At 44.4% G+C, this 17,640-nt stretch overlaps 1 protein-coding gene across 1 annotated transcript; it reads left to right on the forward strand.

The window, feature by feature from the left end:
- Positions 1-252: 252 nt before the first annotated feature.
- shox (shox homeobox) lies at positions 253-12,258 on the forward strand. The gene is made up of 5 exons (XM_060826270.1): positions 253-601; positions 3,943-4,151; positions 6,990-7,047; positions 7,913-8,001; positions 10,206-12,258. The coding sequence occupies exons 1-5, from the start codon at positions 361-363 to the stop codon at positions 10,455-10,457; spliced, it is 849 nt and encodes a 282-aa protein (XP_060682253.1). The 5' UTR covers positions 253-360; the 3' UTR covers positions 10,458-12,258.
- Positions 12,259-17,640: the final 5,382 nt, after the last annotated feature.

The raw sequence follows: 17,640 nt of genomic DNA on the forward strand, positions 1-17,640 counted from the left end.
TGTGTGTGTGTGTGTGTGTTGGGAGTGGGAGGTGGGTTCTGATCGCCAAGTATAAATACTCTGATCTCAAATAGTAACACATAACACCAGGGCCCGATCTCCCTCTGCCAACACCCCTCCCAACAGCATGTAACAAGGTGGTTAGCAAAATAACAAGGCATCATTGCAAACACATTGAGGACAGAAGGAGGGAACGGGGTGGTTGGGGGGGGTGGGGGGGAGGGAGGGAGGGAGAGTGCGTGGGGGCTGGATTTTTTTTTACTCTCACCGCCGGCTCGGAGGCTGTTTGTACACAGACACACGCATTGAGAAGGGGAGATATATACATATTTAAAAGATCAGCGAGCAGGCGAGCTAACCATGGAGGAGCTAACGGCGTTCGTCTCTAAATCTTTCGAGCTAAAAAACAAGGATAAGAAAGAGGCGATCACGTATCGGGAAGTTCTGGAGAGCGGGCTAGCTCGATCCAGGGAACTGAGTGGCTCAGATTCCAGTTGCCAAGAGATCACTGAGACCAGCCATTGCACAACACACGTTTACAAGGATGTGGACAACGAGAACGAGAAAGTAAAAGACTTGAACTCCGCCAGAACTTCTGAAGGTAGGCAGCTGTTTCTTTTTGTGTGTGTGTGTGCTAGCCATGAATGTAACCAGTAGGTGAATTCATGCCGAGTAAACTTCAAGGGAGCACGGAACATTCCTCTCGGCCTGTTTACCGAGGCTTTAGACGGGAAAGGACCGGGCATCGATTCCTCGCAACACCCTCTGTAAATCCTGCAGAGACAGACAAAAAGCGAAAAAAAAAGTTCGCTCCAATTCATCCCTGGGTCGGGTAGGGAGGCCAGGAGGGAGGAGAGCGGACTGCTGGCTGTTCCCTTTAACTGTTTAGGGCAAAGGAAAGACTTTGACAAATATGGGAGAATGCCGTGGGATTCTACTCTTAGAACTCGCCCCCTCCACCTTCCCCACGCCATCTGAGGGTTGGAAAATGCCCTCAATCGGGGCAACTCTCTCAATATTCTGCCTCATTTGTCCTCCCCCACCTACCCCTCCAATGTGATATTCTTCCAAACAAACCCACCGCTCTCTCTCTCTCTTTCCTTGTTCCTGGCGAAGCAAGGACCATTCCGCGTTCAGGCTGAGAGATTGGGGGAAAATTAAAACACAAACATTAATCCTTCTCCTCGGCCGCTAAACCCGGAATTCGCTGACTTAAAAAAAACCCAGTGATTTTTCAAAAAGAGCCCTTTCGATTATGGAAAATGGGATGGTTTGGAAATCGTAAATGGCCAAATCTCGGGCTCAGGCGGCGAGTGAAGCATATTTCTTCCTTGAATTGGATTCTAGTTGCAATTAAACAGTACTGTCGTTAAACCGGGTGTGTACGATTAATAAACTCTGCAAGATGCACATGGACACTTACTGCAAAGACTAGGCTAACCATATTACCATTTAGTTCATAAGATTCGATTACTTCATTCGAAAACTAAATTCCCAAGTAAAGCCTAAATCATTGGCGGACTCTTAACTCATTGTTTTATATATAGCAAATATATTTCAGCTCTCCATAAGGTCTGGTTACGGATGTCAACAATACAGGCGCAACGTGTGTTTTAAAAAGGCAAAATCCTTAGAAAAAAATGTCCAAATGCATAACGGCGATTGTGTGATAAAAAAAATCTAACCCTAGGTGTTAAATAGTGCATTTAAATGCGCTTGGTATTGTATGCCAGATTCATTCTGTCCCATCTATATATTAATATTTCAGCTTTATTCAATTGAAGGCAATAACAGTATGTCCTGGCGCTTTTTATTGCTATTCATATGTGCTGTGAATTCAGACAGTGACTTGAAAGAAATGATGCCATGAAATCCCATTCTAATGCAATTACCTAGCATGATGGAATGAGCAGCATTCTCGGGGAGAGCTAAAACAGCCGAAGCAATCTCTGTCGGTGTAGAGAATGCCTTATTATGATTCATACAGTTCAGGGAAGACACGGAGCAGATTCATTTGTAACAATCTCGGATTTCAGCTCCCGCTAACGTCGTTATGGAAAACCTGGGGTTAAATAAACAAGGAGCCGAGGCAGGACAGGATATTGAAAGATCAAAGCATTTCTTATGACACTTTCGCGATTCTCACCTTCCAGCTAAATTTAAACAAAAACACGTTAATGAGTTTCAGAGGTAAAAATCACTTTATTAACATTAAATCCACTTTCTGTTGCTCCCCATCTCATCATGTTTCCATAGACATACGCTATTCCACTCTCTACTAAATCATTATAAACTTCTTAGATTCGTTGGGTAGTAAGTATATATATATAATAGCTGCTGACACCGTATTATATTCACAGAAATTATATTCACCAAATACATCCCCGGTTTTATCATAAACACCACTTAATACGAAGGGTGAAAGGCTGGGCCAGTGTACAATGTATAAGACCAGGATAAATAATCGGGTGCATACGTAAATTTTTTTTGTTGAATTAATGAATCCAACCGCAAAGGAATAAACAAAAAAAATGCAGTCAATCTGTTGAATTAATTTATTAGCGTTACATTTTGCGAGAGAGGTCGGGGGAGAAGGGAAGTCGAGGTTTAAACCTTCATAAATTGAACGTCAAGAAGACAATGTATTTTACGCGTCGCCTGTCTTATAATCTTGGAGCTGTTAAAAATGGTCAAAGTTTGCCTATTTGTACATAATGTTTTCGGTTGAAATTTGGAAAGGTCGTATCCAGACAAGGCTGGAAGTTTTCTAATGACTCAAATGTTAATGTAGAAACACACTTATATAATTTCCCCGCCGAATAGACTATTTAATGGAATAAAAGAGCAATTGCCCCCGTCCCGTTTGCTTGTAGGACAGTGATCGCTGTACCTTTCGTTCCTGCATATGCAACAGCTGAATTTGAATGATCGGTAAAATGGATCCAGATTCTAAGGGTGGTGAAACTAGACATAATAAAAAAAATTGGCATTCAGATAATGATGATTTATTTTCAGGCAGATTTGGGTCAATTGCCTGGACATTCTGCACTGTGTCACACAGATACGATGGAAAACAAACAGGGGCTGGTGAAACTGCCATAGCTATCTCTGGCTATTAGAATTCAGCAGCCTGACAGTGTTTGGCAGTTGGAAGTGTTCGTGTTGTATAAGAAACTGAAATACAAATACCGTTTGGCACTAGCAGTGATCAAAGATTGTGTTGTGCGGGTAATGACAGGAGAGAAAAAAAACATGGCAAATCTTCACGCCTGTTTATGCTACTTTAATTGGAACATAGAGTTAGCTTGTCTGCGCGGCTTTGTTCTTGTAGAAATAAAATGTCAGCCAGGCATTTTATAGGTGATACACTTTCCCCTCCATCCGCCCCTTAGTCACTCTGAAAGGCAATGAAAGGCCCTTTATTGTTTTCTTTTTATTAAAGAGGCTACATTCCTTATGTAGGCCTCCGTCGTGTGACTTAGATCTAGGGAAAGAGCAATCAAATTAGACAGAAGCCACACTGAAATAAAAGATTTGGGGCAAGGTTTGAGGCTGCTGTATCAGTTCTGAGCAGGGAGTGTTTTAAATACATATGTATAAACTAATATTCAACGATTATCGAGAAGGAAGCGGTGCTTATCATTTTAATTGACCCAAATGCATCGTCAATAGACAGTAATTTACCATTCGGATCAGAATTTCTACACGAGCTAAAGCTGCCCTAGGAGCTGTGGGAAGACAGTGAAGTACTATTTAAGAATGTTTAAGTAAATTACTCGCAAATGGCATGGCCTGAAAATAATCTAGTTACAATTAGGATTCAAGGATATCGAGGTTGGATCATTCGGTCGGTTTGACGCTGAAGGGTGTGTACAGTTTTGCATGTGCATTTTCCTTTCCCTCACTTCGCCAGTTTGACGAAATAACATGGTCTCTTTGCAGGTATTTATGAATGTAAAGAGAAGAGAGAGGATGTGAAATCGGAAGACGAGGACGGTCAGACAAAGTTAAAGCAGAGGAGGAGCCGGACCAACTTCACACTGGAACAGTTGAATGAACTGGAGAGACTTTTCGATGAGACGCACTATCCGGACGCCTTTATGAGAGAGGAATTGAGTCAGAGACTAGGGCTGTCCGAAGCTAGGGTCCAGGTGAGGGAGATTCATTACTAGGAGTTTAAAATACAGGAGGACGCAACCTGTTAACACATACACACACAAACACACACACACACACACACACAAACACACACACCAGTTCGCTCTGTAATTTACCAGCAGTAAACCTTGAAATATAATTACCCTCAATACTGCAAATGAAGTTGGATTTCAGGTAAAAGACTAACAGAGGGGTGTTTGTTTCTAAGTCTGTATTTCTGTTGCCATAACTGTTCACTCACTGTTTCCAGTTCAAAAAAGCGGGATGGCGTGACTTCCAGATAAAACTTAGTTGTGTTTATTTGAAAAGAGTTTCACTTATCTGAAGATCTCAAAGTGTTTATCTGAGGTCAAGTCCCACGCGATAAAGCAATTTTCCAATAAATTGATTTACAAAGAGACAAAACAAAACAAACTCATACTGATTGAGTGGGAACGCGCAGATGTCAGTTCTTCCATCTGTAGTCGAGTCGGTTCATTGACTGAGAGTGGTTGGCGAGTGAAGGAAGGATGTTAGGGTGTTAGGATAAACCTGGAGACTGGGACTGGCCAGGGCAGGGCCAAAAACTGCAGTACACATTGCAGGTGCTCAAGGAAGTCTTCAGGCGAGACTTCCCTGGGCACACGTAGTCTTGCAGACGAGTTGCGTTTTAAATCGAAATTTCGGGGGAACAGAGAGAGAAAAAACAAGTGAACGGGTAAAGAGAGAGAGGCAGATAAGAGATTAGATTGGGCTAGCTGTACTGACAAAAATATAACGTGACGATGCTATTTCTTGGGCTAAACATACAAATTTGTGTCTTAAAGCTTACTAAGCGGGACTTAAACCGTCAGTCAAGGTGCACGGGAGCTGTCTGTTTTCAGGTGCTGTGTGGGACTAGGCTAATAGACAACTTTGCGGATCCAAGGGGTGGAGGAGGGTGGTGGTGGTGGAGGAGGAGGCAAAGAAGCAGATGGTGGAAGTGTCAGGGCCGGGGAAAGGACAGGACACAACAGCAGTAACCGTAACACAAGTCCATGCTCACTAACTCGGAGGGGCTGCGGCAGATTATTAACCCTGCTCGGTTAGCAAGGCGCACCAGGCATCTGTCACTGGGTAATTTAAACTTATGAGAGCGGTGAAGGGCCAGCCGGTAATTCAATTACATATAATACATTTTCGTTTATGGCGCAGGCCTAAATTAAATGTCATTATTCACTGTCGCTAATGGAAATCAAAAAGAAATCATATTACCACCGTTTCCAACGGGTAGCGTTTACTGGAGCTTAATAAAGAATTGATTGTGTGGAAGCGGGCTGCAAACATTGGAGTTGTTTTAACTTAACATATTTGGAATCGACATTGGTGCTCTAATTGTAATTGATCTGACTATCTCCCGAGGTTTAACCTAATGCTTTCGCTCGACAGCCCTATCGCCCGGTTTGCATATGCCCCTTATATCCACGCCTGCCGTCCCCAGGGGTAACTGGGAAGCTTCAAGCATTTTAACGGTTCAGTTCTATGTTCTAACGCGGCCCCCTTTTCTGCCTAAATTTCATTTTCGGACGGTCGGATGTTTGTCTCAAACTTCCCCTTAACTTTTACTTTGGCGCTTTCAAAAAGCAAAATCCGCTGGGGACCCATTAAACCGCAAAACCCCCTTCCACTTTCCCTTCCCCGCATTCACAGCTCACTCCCCCATGCAGAGAGATTAGACTCCGGGCTACCTGACTGATTCTCCTGGGGTGCTCGAAGTCACCCTCTTCCCAACCCCTCTACCGCTGCCCCCGCCCTCGCCCCCCCCCTCCCCAACCCCCAAAAAAACAATTCCACATCAGTTTGACATGTATCCCTGTGCTTGCCTGGTACTGACCCCGGCGCCGCTTTCAGCCGATGTTCGGCGTCTGACTAACACACTTTAGAGATTTGGTTTTGTTTGAAAATTTGTGGCGTGTGTTGCAAAAGGGCTCCCGCCCGTGTTACGGAGCTGAGGGCATCCAAGTACTGACTAACAGACTTGTGAAAGGGAGACAGACGAAAATAGAGATTGCTGGAAAAGCTCAGCAGGTCTGGCAGTATCTGTGGAGAGAAATCAGTTCACGTTTCGGGTCCAAGCGTGGCTCATATCACCCCCATAATGCCAGTAGAAGCGTTGTCCCCGTGTTTACATTAGCGACCACGTCGTCATTCACATTTCAGAACCCAAACTCCGCTCCAGTGAGCTGACACCACACTGCAGAATACCGTGGAGGTACCTGGGGTAATTAAACAATGCCGTTTGAAGTTCTTGTGTGTGCACTAATTATACCATTCCAAATGACCATTATTAAAGTAATTAAAGAGAGCTTGGAGGTATATTTGATCTAGGAAATGCAATTAATATTAATTAACCGCTTGATCGTTCGGCAAATGTTGCAAAGATCAAAGGATAGAGATGTCTTTCTTTTGCGAGAGATGCTATCAGGATTGGCTGATTGAGAGAAGTGGCCATTGCTGAACAGAACAGAAACAACTGATTATCACCCCCTCCCCCCCCCAAAAAAAGACACACGGTTGTCAGGGAACGCACATTACGAATTGTGCAGCTAACGTTTGTTTATGTACTGACTTTCCGCTCAGACAACAAACTAATCTATGCCGCGCTCCTTTCCGACGGTTGGATTTTTGTTATTGAAAGGCCGTGAGGAATAGTAGCGGACTCTCATTACATTACTGCTCCACATTAGTGAGACGGCTACACGGAGCGCTGCCTATCCGTCTCTGGCAAATGACAACTCAGATCAGAGTTAAAAGTTTATCGATTCGCCTCGGACGGCAGATTTCATTTTAAAATTCCTCTTCTTCCTCCTCAGGTCTGGTTCCAGAACAGGCGAGCAAAATGTCGGAAACAAGAAAATCAAATGCATAAAGGTATTATCTCCCAATATCTTCGGCAGACTCGGTCATCCGGGGTGAAATAACACAAAGAATCGGGGATGCTGAAGATCTGAAACAAAAACAATGGAGACATTGCTGGAGAAACTCAGCAGGTCTGACAGTCTCTATGGAGAGAGAGTAGGGTCAAAGATTTGGTTCAATGACCTTTCTTTAGAATGGACCTGAAATATTGACTCTGTTTTCTCTCTACAGATGGGTCTCGGCTTGCCGAGTTTCTCCGGTAGTTTCTGTTTTTGTTTCGGTTATTCGGGGACCTATTCTCGTTTTAACGGGGGTGGGGGGGGATGCGTTCTCTTTAAACAGCCGAATGACCGTAGCAACATCCCTGTGCTGTTGGGGAGAGTTCTGACCGAAATATAAAGGAATGAGGAGCGGTTTAATTCGCCAGACAGTAATCCCTTTTAAATACATTAAAAACAAGTTTCCCCCTCCACCCGCCGTTCATGTGTCCCCTTTAATACAGGGAATATCCTGGAACTAAAACAACACACACACAGGGGTAAAGAAATAGGGGCGCATTGACGGTAAATGTACCTGGGTATGTGTGCGTGTGTGTGAATTGCACCCATGGTTAGAACAACAGCTACCGCCAAACTGACGAAATCATAGGGCGAGAAATGGGAAACTTGAGCCTATGCCGGCGGAAAGTTCAAGGAAGTATTTGTTTAATTCAATCATTTGAAAACTTTGACGGCGGATATTCGCATCTCATTGGTTTGAATGTAAAAAGGGAATCTGCTCCCCACCCCCGCCATGTTTTGTAATATTGTCCCCTTATAAACTGCAATCAAATGACGCGACATTAATATTATCTTTCTCTCTCTCTTATATTCACCAGGAGTAATATTAGGAACGGGAAGCCATTTAGACGCGTGCCGTGTTGCTCCATACGTGAACATGGGAGCATTGCGGATGCCTTTCCAACAGGTGTTGTATTTAACTGTGGGAGCCGGCTGAATGGCGCTTTCAAGCGTTCAAGGCTGTAAGACTATGTGGGACAGTGGGGTTATTGCACAGTGATGAAATTACATAATTTCTGGCAGTCGCCCCGATTTCTATTTTGACAGGGCACAAGCCCTAATCTGCGGGCTTTTGTATTTTATAAATAATTTGCCCCGAGTTCCTCTTTAATACAGGGAATATCCTGGAACTAAAACAAACACACACGGGGGTAAAGAAATAGGGGCGCATTGACGGTAAATGTACCTGGGTATGTGTGCGCGTGTGTAAATTGCACCCACGGTAAGCGAAGGACATTCCAGAGTGGCGGGGTAACTATCTTACTCCGCAGTTCTTGTGCTTCGGCTGTTGAGGGAGTGGGATCGTTCGCAACGCCCCTCCCCCCACTCCCAACCACTCCACCCCCCCCCCGTCAGCAATTCCAATATACAGCGTTATACAGATGGGACATCCCAAAGTAACCCCCACCCCCACCCCAAACGTCTATCCGGCCTCACTAGAGTTATCAGGAACGTCACTGATGTCTCTCCCTCCCCCCGCAGCCCCTACAACTACACGGAAACCCATAATAACCCTTTGCAGAAATTTAACGAAGTGTTGCAATTTCCGAACAACAAACTGCAAAGAAATTGCTGGGACAATGAATTTCTCGTTGGAGCTTTATACAGGCCAGCGGAGAAACAGTTCTCTACCAACGACCAGCACAAAGAGGACGTTTGGCTGGGGTCAGGGTTATGATTAGATCCAGACTTCCGCGTAATTGGAGCGAATGAGAGTGGCCCACAAACCCTTGGACCGGCTGTCACTATCTCTGGGCCGCTCCGACCCAGATCAAACACCATTTTGCGGGGACTAACAGCGCGTTGTCAAGGTGTAAACTTTACAGGGGACATTGCAAGTTGCCAAAAGATGTCACTCATGTTCGCTTACGGATTGTTGTGTTTTTTTTTGCCGATTATATAATTCTACATTTAAAATCAAAATAGGGGGACAGTCCTCAATAGTACAGGAGGGAGACAGGTTAAACACTTGGCCCGAACCATTGCGTTGCCCTATCAATCAACTGGCCCATGAGCTATTTCTAGCAGCATTGAGCTCCCTAACTCGCCTTCTGTTTTTTTTTAAAAAATGGGTACTGTGGCGATGGGGAAAAAAAAGACAGTGCGAAATCACAGGCCTCTAAGTGCTACAGTAATCTCTTTGAATGAATTTGTGTCGAAATTGTGGGGTTTCAAAGCGACACCGTGAACACTAAAATATTACCAGGAAGAAGTCCTTGGACTGTCGCCTGTAATTTAGACATGAAAGTGGGCCCGTTTCTTTTACAGCTTCCTTTTGGAAGGGGCTGGTGAGCAATTAGGGATGGGCGCTCCAGAGAGGGGGATAATTGGATATGGTATCTGCAGGTTTGCACTTATTTTGGAACCAAATTAAGACAACCAGCTTCAAAAGGCTGTTGCTAATGCTCAGTTAGGTTTTTACCCTGTCTGAACATCCATCCGGGGGTGGGGTGGGGGAAGGGAAGTTGACGAGACCAACGTGAAAGCAGAAATGAGTCCAATTTTCCCGTCTCTCTATATCATAAGAGGCAGATTGAGACAACTTCAAAAGACAGCGGCTAATGTCCACTTAGGCTCTACTTGGTGTCAATATTCATCCGGGATTTGGAGGTGGGTGGGTGGGTAGCATGAGAACAGCGAAGTGACAGAAGCAGAAATTAACTCAAATTTTCCTCTCTCCATCTCTTTATCAGCGTAAGAACCAAATTAAGACAACAACGCATTAAGACTGCGGCTAAGGCTCAGTTAAGCTTTACCCTATCTCAATATTCATCCTGGAGTGGGGGGGGGGGGGGGGGGTGATGGATTGAGGAGAGTGAAGTAGTAGAGGAGAGATGATCCCAATTTTCTTCTTTTATCGTCGTTGGGGCCAAAATAAGATGGTAACCTCAAAAGGTCATGCTCAGTTGGGTTTGACTATGTTGAAAATGTGTTGCTGGTTGAAGCACAGCAGGTCAGGCAGCATCCAAGGAATAGGAAATTCGACGTTTCGGGCATAAGCCCTTCATTTGACTATGTCTCAGTCTTCATGCTAAGGGGTGGGGAGGAGAGCGAGTTGGCACAAGCCAAAATGAACCCAAGTTTCCTCTCTCTCTCTCTCTATCGTCGTAGGTTCAGGCGCAGTTGCAGCTGGACGGCGTAGCGCACGCGCACTCGCACCTCCACCACCACCTGGCGGCGCATGCTCCGTACCTGATGTTCCCGCCGCCTCCGTTCGGGCTGCAGATCGCCTCGATCGCCGAGTCCGCCTCGGCCGCCGCTGCCGCCGCCGCCGCCGCCGCCGTCAAGACCAGCAGCAAGAACTCGAGCATCGCCGACCTGAGGCTCAAAGCCCGCAAGCACGCCGAGGCGCTGGGCCTCTGACAATCAGCCGGGCCGGGGCCCCCGGAGTCCCGCCAGCACCACCCCCAGTGCCCGGCTGGGGCGCGGTGCCAAAGCTGCCAACTGCAGAGGCTCCTGCAGCAGTACCACCAGCTCCACTACATGATGCACAGCCCGGACGCCGCCAGTGGCAGCAGCACCGTGCCAGGCTTTCCAGAGCATTTCTAAAACACACACACACACAAAAGAAGGCAAGAAAATAAAACACACACAGACACACACTCAAACCCTTCCATCACTCCCTCACCCACCCAAAATCAATCCTCAACTCCACCTCAACACAGTGGCAGAGTGATACCCCACTCTACCGTCTAAATCAGAAAGAGCCTTGCAATAAGAAGAACCACCCACGCGGCTGGCACCAGAGGGGAGAATTAAGCTCGCAATTGGGGCAAAGTCCAAACTGGCAGTTGTGCATCTCATTCTCGCACATGCACACACGTTTCTGCACAAACCAATATCGGTGCTGTCCCCTCTGTGTGCACAGATAGGCTAAAAACCCCGCGAGGTTTGCTGACAGATGGCCAACTTGTTCGGGGGAAAGCAAGAGAAGACTTGACCCTGGCCCGAGGCATGAAGATTTCCCTCATCAACCTGCCCAGAAACGTTCAGACACGCCTCTGCAGTTAGCTGCGACTTGAGCCCATGTCTCCCAGCTCAAAGGTAGGGACACTGCCAGTGTGAGCTCCCTGGCTCACGGCTGAAGACTTGCCATTCCTGCTCCTCCACTCGGTGGGCTTCAGATTTCAATGCCCTCACCCCCTCCATTCCCTCATTCCCTGATGGAAACTGACCAACAGTAAAGGTCAGTAGGATGACGCCAAGATAACCTGTCTGGGGCTGGCCTCCATTTCAATACCACACTCTTCTCTCTCTATTTCTCTCTCTCTCTCGGTCTTCATTAGATAAGAATAAAACTGAATGCAGACCTCAATGCACAGCTTATCAGAAGGTGGCAGATAAAACTCTTCCAAGTGCTGATGGACTACATAACAGAAAACACATTTACGAACAAATGCAACTTCTGTGGACTTCATTATGGATGCGGAATTCTGTAATTGTGTGCCCGATACTTAAGATAACAGAAGACTTAACTGGGTTAATTTCGTTTCTCGAGACACTTTTATGTAGGAAACAGCAATAAATGAACTCGACAACCCCCACCCCCAACCCCTTCCTTTGCTGGACTCGAGATTACCTGAAGAATTTTTGATTCGATTTCTGGATACCTGTTTTCAGACGACCGTCTCTTGTTCCAGTCACTTTGTAATGTGGAACAATGTACATACGTACACACACACACAGATTAAAACAATGACAAGCGACCCAGACCGGGACCTTCAACCGATTTTTAAACATTGTTTACAGTAAAGTGGAGGGAACGAACGGAGGAAGATGAACGAAGGATAAACAGCCTGGTGGATTGCTTAATGAAATTATTAACAACAAAAATAAACCCTGTCTGAAGTAACGGGTACAGTGTAGGTTTAGACTCTGTCGTTGTTGGGATTTGATGGTAGAGGATACAATCTACAGTATTTCCATGTTACAGTGAAACAGTCTTGGAGTTACGGTGCGACGCAGTTAAAGGTGCAGTAAAGTGCAATACTATAAACAGCAGAAGTAGTTGTCTCGTAGGAACTAGAGAAAGGGCAACTATCTCGTCCTTATGGACACAAGGAACTGGCGAGTTGCCCATATCATCGCCAAATTCACTATCAGAGCCAAATGCGTACCTTTACAGGACAATGGAAGGACCCTTAGTGGAAATTTTTGTTTGGGGTGGGCGGGGAGGGGGAGGCGTGGGTACAGGGGGTGGGTGGGGGATCGATTATGTGCCATAACACTTGGAGCTAAGCTCGACAAATGTGTCAGACATGACTTCCTACAGGTCAGTGTGAACGGTAAAGTGTAATAAAGTCATCGCGTCACAACCTGACACAACTTACACACCGCCATTGCTTCTGTTAATTCCCAGATTCCCTGCAGACGCAGATCCGCTGCACTGTTATAACCCAGCACATGAGCGATTTCTTTTTTTATTTATTTCTTGTACTTTAAAATTTTATAAATGTGATATATTTTATTATGTCGTGTGTAAATGTCACGTTGCTTTGCGTTTATTTTTATATTTTCAACCTTTGCTTTGCAAATTTCTGAATGAGACAGGTGTGATCTGTAATGTTAAATATAACAAAAATTGGAGTTTACAAAAAAAAATCATTTCAGGGATGCAGATAATTAATAATATTGAAACTTCAACCAACACACTCATTGTAAGTTTAATACAGGTTAAAACTAATGGTACAGCTGACTGAAGAAATGTATTCGTTTTGTGATGATTTGCAAGCATGCCTCCACGTTCTGATTTACAACACAGTTCTATAACTTAGAGTCCAGAGTGTATTTTGTTGGATCACCCATATTATGAATGTACAACTTGTACATGTGGAAATTGCAAATAAAATTTAAAATATTTGTACAACGTGTAACAATCATTTTTTGAGACGCTTAATCTCTCGTTCAATTTTACTAATTTTTGCATTCATTCTTTTTTCCCTTTTCCTCCGTTTTTTTCCCAGCAGTTCCATATTCCGCTGGTCTGGTAATGTGTTCACAGAAATGGGCACACAGACTTCAATCTAAACCTGATCCTTTTTAAATTGTGTTTATTACTGGTTCCCAACGAACACTAAGGAGAAATGCACACCATTCAGTTGAGAATTTGAGAGTAGAATGGTAACTTTGAACGCCGCTGTATCTGAGCAGCGGTGTACGCTAAATAGTCTGCTCTGGTTTTGTTGGGCGAATTCAGAGCGGTCAATTCACCCCAGTGTAAACTCACGTCCACTGTTTTTGTTTCTGTTCTGAATAACGTCATTTTACGTCACTTTCAAGCAAAGTTGTTTGGCAAATCTGTTCTGTATACCTGTGAAATACTTTCGTTTTTGAGAAGCAGTCGTTGATGTCATTAAAAAAAATCGGGGAACGAAACAAATTAATACATCTTACTAAAATGGATTACAGACTATGACATGGAACGCACAGTGAAGCCTGCTCGGCAGATTCTTCTTCCAAAGTACGGGTTCCAAAATGCCACGTGATTGCATTTTTTGTGCATTAAAAATACTTCTCCCTTACTTGTTTCTAACTTCATTCGTGGCCATTTGCCACTTACCATGACTCCTGCTGCGTGCCCGAGACAAACCTCTCATCTTCCAGTCAAATCAACACAAATGACCACGTTAGCTTAATTGTTGGCGATAGTGTCCCAGCACATTAACAACTGCTGTTTGATTCTGTCCTTGGGGTGTGACTGGCTCACTCATTTTAACTTTAAAACGCATTCAGAGGGGCCGGATCTACAAATTGGACGCTTGGTGTGTGTTTAATGTCTCTATTCAGAGGTAATTTTTCAAACTTCTTTATTTTGAATTACCCCCCAAAAAAGCCATTTACATCCCAGCACCTTAGTTTTAACCAGACCGTGCTAAAATGGGGAGAATAAAGTACAAAACCTGCTCCATTTGAAGAAAAGCAATTTAACTACAGCTAAGATTATATTCCCCTGAACTATATACTGGTTTAATTTGCATTTAAAGTCGTGGATGGTTATGAACATTGATAGAGAAGACCACGCATTTGTGATACTAATAAATGGAGGGACATTCGTTCCACTTTGAGAATAACTGACATCAGGGCAACTCCAAATTACATGGAATTTTGACCAAGCAGTCGTCAGCTACCTCTAATGTTGCGTAATACCCAGGATCGAGTGTTAAAATGAAGGTGAGGTTCAAACATTCATTGATATTTATGTACAAACCACGCGGAAACTCCAGGCGCGGGGTAGTCGTGCAGATAGAAGTTGCTCCTAGACACAATGTTCTGGCGTTATCCGTCCACAAACCAGGTCACATTGCCTGCCTCGCTATTGGGATAACGGGAGGTTCCTGCACTTAATGTGGTAGATCGGAGCTCAACTTGCCGCAGAATGGTCGGTGAGTTTGAGCGGCCCAATTGCATAGAACATAGAACATCGAAAAATACAGCGCAGTACAGGCCCTTCGGCCCTCGATGTTGCACCGATCCAAGCCCACCTAACCTACACTAGCCCACTATCCTCCATATGCCTATCCAATGCCCGTTTAAATGCCCATAAAGAGGGAGAGTCCACCACTGCTACTGGCAGGGCATTCCATGAACTCACTGTTCATTGAGTAAAGAATCTACCCCTAACATCTGTCCTATACCTACCACCCCTTAATTTAAAGCTATGCCCCCTCGTAATAGCTGACTCCAAACATGGAAAAAGATTCTCATGGTCAACCCTATCTAAACCCTTAATCATCTTGTACACCTCTATTAAGTTACTCCTAAACCTTCTTTTCTCCAATGAAAACAGCCCCAAGTGCCTCAGCCTTTCCTCATACAATCTTCCTACCATACCGGGCAACATCCTGGTAAACCTCCTCTGCACCCATTCCAGTGCCTCCACATCCTTCCTATAGGATGGCGACCAAAACTGCACACAATACTCCAGATGCGGCCGCACCAGAGTCTTATACAACTGCAACATGACCTCAGGACTCCGGAACTCAATTCCTCTACCAATAAAGCCCAGTACACCATATGTCTTCTTCACAGCACTATTTACCTGGGTGGCAACTTTCAGAGATCTGTGTACATGGACACCAAATTCCTCTGCTCATCCACACTACCAAGTGTCCGACCATTAACCCAGTACCCCATCTTCTTGTTACTCTTACCAAAGTGAATCACTTCACACTTACCTACATTGAACTCCATTTGCCACCTTTCTGCCCAGCTCTGCAGCTTATCTATATCCCGCTATAACCTGCCACATCCTTCCTCACTTTCAACAACTCTACCGACTTTCGTATCATCCGCAAACTTGCTCACCCAACCTTCCAGCCCCTCCTCCAGGTCATTTATAAAAATGACAAACAGCAATGGTCCCAAAACAGATCCTTGCGGAACACCTAGTAACTGCACTCCAAGATGAACCTTTACCATCAACTACTACCCTCTGTCTTCTTCCAGCCAGCCAATTCCTAATCCAAACCTCCAACGCACCCTCAATGCCATACCTCCATATTTTTTGCAGTAGCCTACCATGGGGAACCTTATCAAACGCCTTACTAAAATCCATATACACCACATCTACCGCTTTACCCTCGTCCACCTCCTTAGTCACCTTCTCAAAGAATTCAATAACATTTGTGAGGCACAACCTGCCCTTCACAAAAGCATGCTGACTCTCCTTGATCACATTATTCCTATCCAGATGTTCATAAATCCTATCCCTTACAATTCTCTCTAAGACTTTGCCCACAACAGAAGTGAGACTCACCGGCCTATAGTTACTAGGGTTATCCCTACTCCCCTTCTTGAACAAGGGAACCACATTTGCTATCCTCCAGTCTTCTGGCACTATTCCTGTAGACACCGAGGACATAAAAATCAAGGCCAATGGCTCTGCAATCTCCTCCCTTGCTTCCCAGAGAATCCTAGGATAAATGCCATCAGGCCCAGGGGACTTATCTATTTTCACCCTTTCCAGAATTTCCAACACCTCTTCCCTACATACCTCAATGCCATCTATTCTAATTAATTGTGACTCAATATTCACATCGGCAACAATGTCCTGTTCCTGAGTGAATACTGATGAAAAGTATTCATTCAGTGTCTCCCCAATCTCTTCAGCCTACACACACAACTTCCCACTACTATCCCGCAAGTAAACAAAAGGATCAGAAGAAGGCCATTCGACCCATCTAACGTGCTCTTCCATTCTATTAGAACATGGCTCATCGCCCTCAGTGCCACTTTCCCATTCAACGTTCCTAACTAGCACTGAAAATTAATATTCTCAATCCTGGAGTCTCATTCCTTTAACTTTTAACAATCGGAGATTTTTCATAATACAAACACCGTTGCTCTTCCTGTCTCTCTGAATACTACTTGATTAATGTCATTAAAAGAAGGCATGAGTGATAGGACCCTAGGAAAAACAGAGGGTCAGAGGGACCTTGTTATATGTGTTCATAGATCCTTGAAGACAGAAGGACATGTAGATATTGTGCTTAAGATGACATTTGGGATGATTGCCTTTATTAGTCAAGGCACTGAATATAAGAGCAAGGAGATACTGATAGTGCTGTATATATCATTAGTTAAGCCAAAGTTGGAGAACTGCTGAAGAACTAGAGGAGGTGCAGAGGAGATTCGCAACATTGTTGCCTCAGCTAGAGAAAATCAGATATAAAGAGAGACAAGATAGACTGATGCTGTTTTGCTTAGAGGAGAGAAGACTGAGGGGGCACATGATTGAAGTGTACAAAGTTCTGAGGGGCAGAGGAAGGTAGATAGGGAAAAACGTTATGCCCAATTAACAGGGGCACAGCTTTAAGGTACAAGTAGGAGATTTTGAGGGGATTTGAGTATTTCTTTTCACGAGAGAGTTATGAGTATCTGGAATTCAGTAACTAATAGGGTGGTGGAGGCAAGAACCCTGAGAACATTTAACAACTATTTAGATTAACAGTTAAAATGCCATTGTATGCAAAGCTATTGGCCAAATGCTGGAAAATGGGATTAGTACAGATGAATGCTTGATGACAAGTGCAGACATGATGGGCTGAAGGGCCTTTTTATGTGCTATGAAATGGCTCTACGAATCTATAATTTTATGTTGCTTTCTGCAACTCAACAGCTCATCAAGACTCATTAGCTCCATTTAAGAAACCAAACACCTCAGCAATGGTAACTACTTCCAGACTCTCTTGGACTGAAACAGCAAGTCTAAGTCAAGTTTCAGAGTGGTGGGTTTATGATTTATAATACAGCTGTATGACTTTGATTGTAGGGTGGGAAAGCCTGACTCCAATCAAATCAAATCAGATATTTATGTCCAAGTTGAAAGCAAACAGCATTTCACATGCAAACACACACACATATGCACAAGGATTTATTTCAGGTTCAATCACAGTTGAGCTATTCATAGAGTGAAAGTTACCAGACAACATAATTGTTTTTAATCAACCTGTTTGGACACTGCTCTAGGGAAGGTGGAACTTGAACCCAGATTTTCTGGCCCAGATATAATAACAGTTCGTGCATTAAGGCAACGTAGATAAGAATT

The sequence above is a fragment of the Hemiscyllium ocellatum genome, chromosome 6 (assembly GCF_020745735.1).
Source record: "Hemiscyllium ocellatum isolate sHemOce1 chromosome 6, sHemOce1.pat.X.cur, whole genome shotgun sequence".
In the NCBI taxonomy this organism is placed as follows: domain Eukaryota; kingdom Metazoa; phylum Chordata; class Chondrichthyes; order Orectolobiformes; family Hemiscylliidae; genus Hemiscyllium; species Hemiscyllium ocellatum.

Excerpts from the sequence above, each read along its gene's own strand:
- shox (XM_060826270.1), top strand. The coding sequence starts at position 361 with ATGGAGGAGCTAACGGCGTTCGTCTCTAAATCTTTCGAGCTAAAAAAC. Across the intron at positions 602-3,942 it reads CTCCGCCAGAACTTCTGAAG|GTATTTATGAATGTAAAGAG; the intron begins GTAGGCAGCTGT and ends GTCTCTTTGCAG. Across the intron at positions 8,002-10,205 it reads TGCGGATGCCTTTCCAACAG|GTTCAGGCGCAGTTGCAGCT; the intron begins GTGTTGTATTTA and ends CTATCGTCGTAG.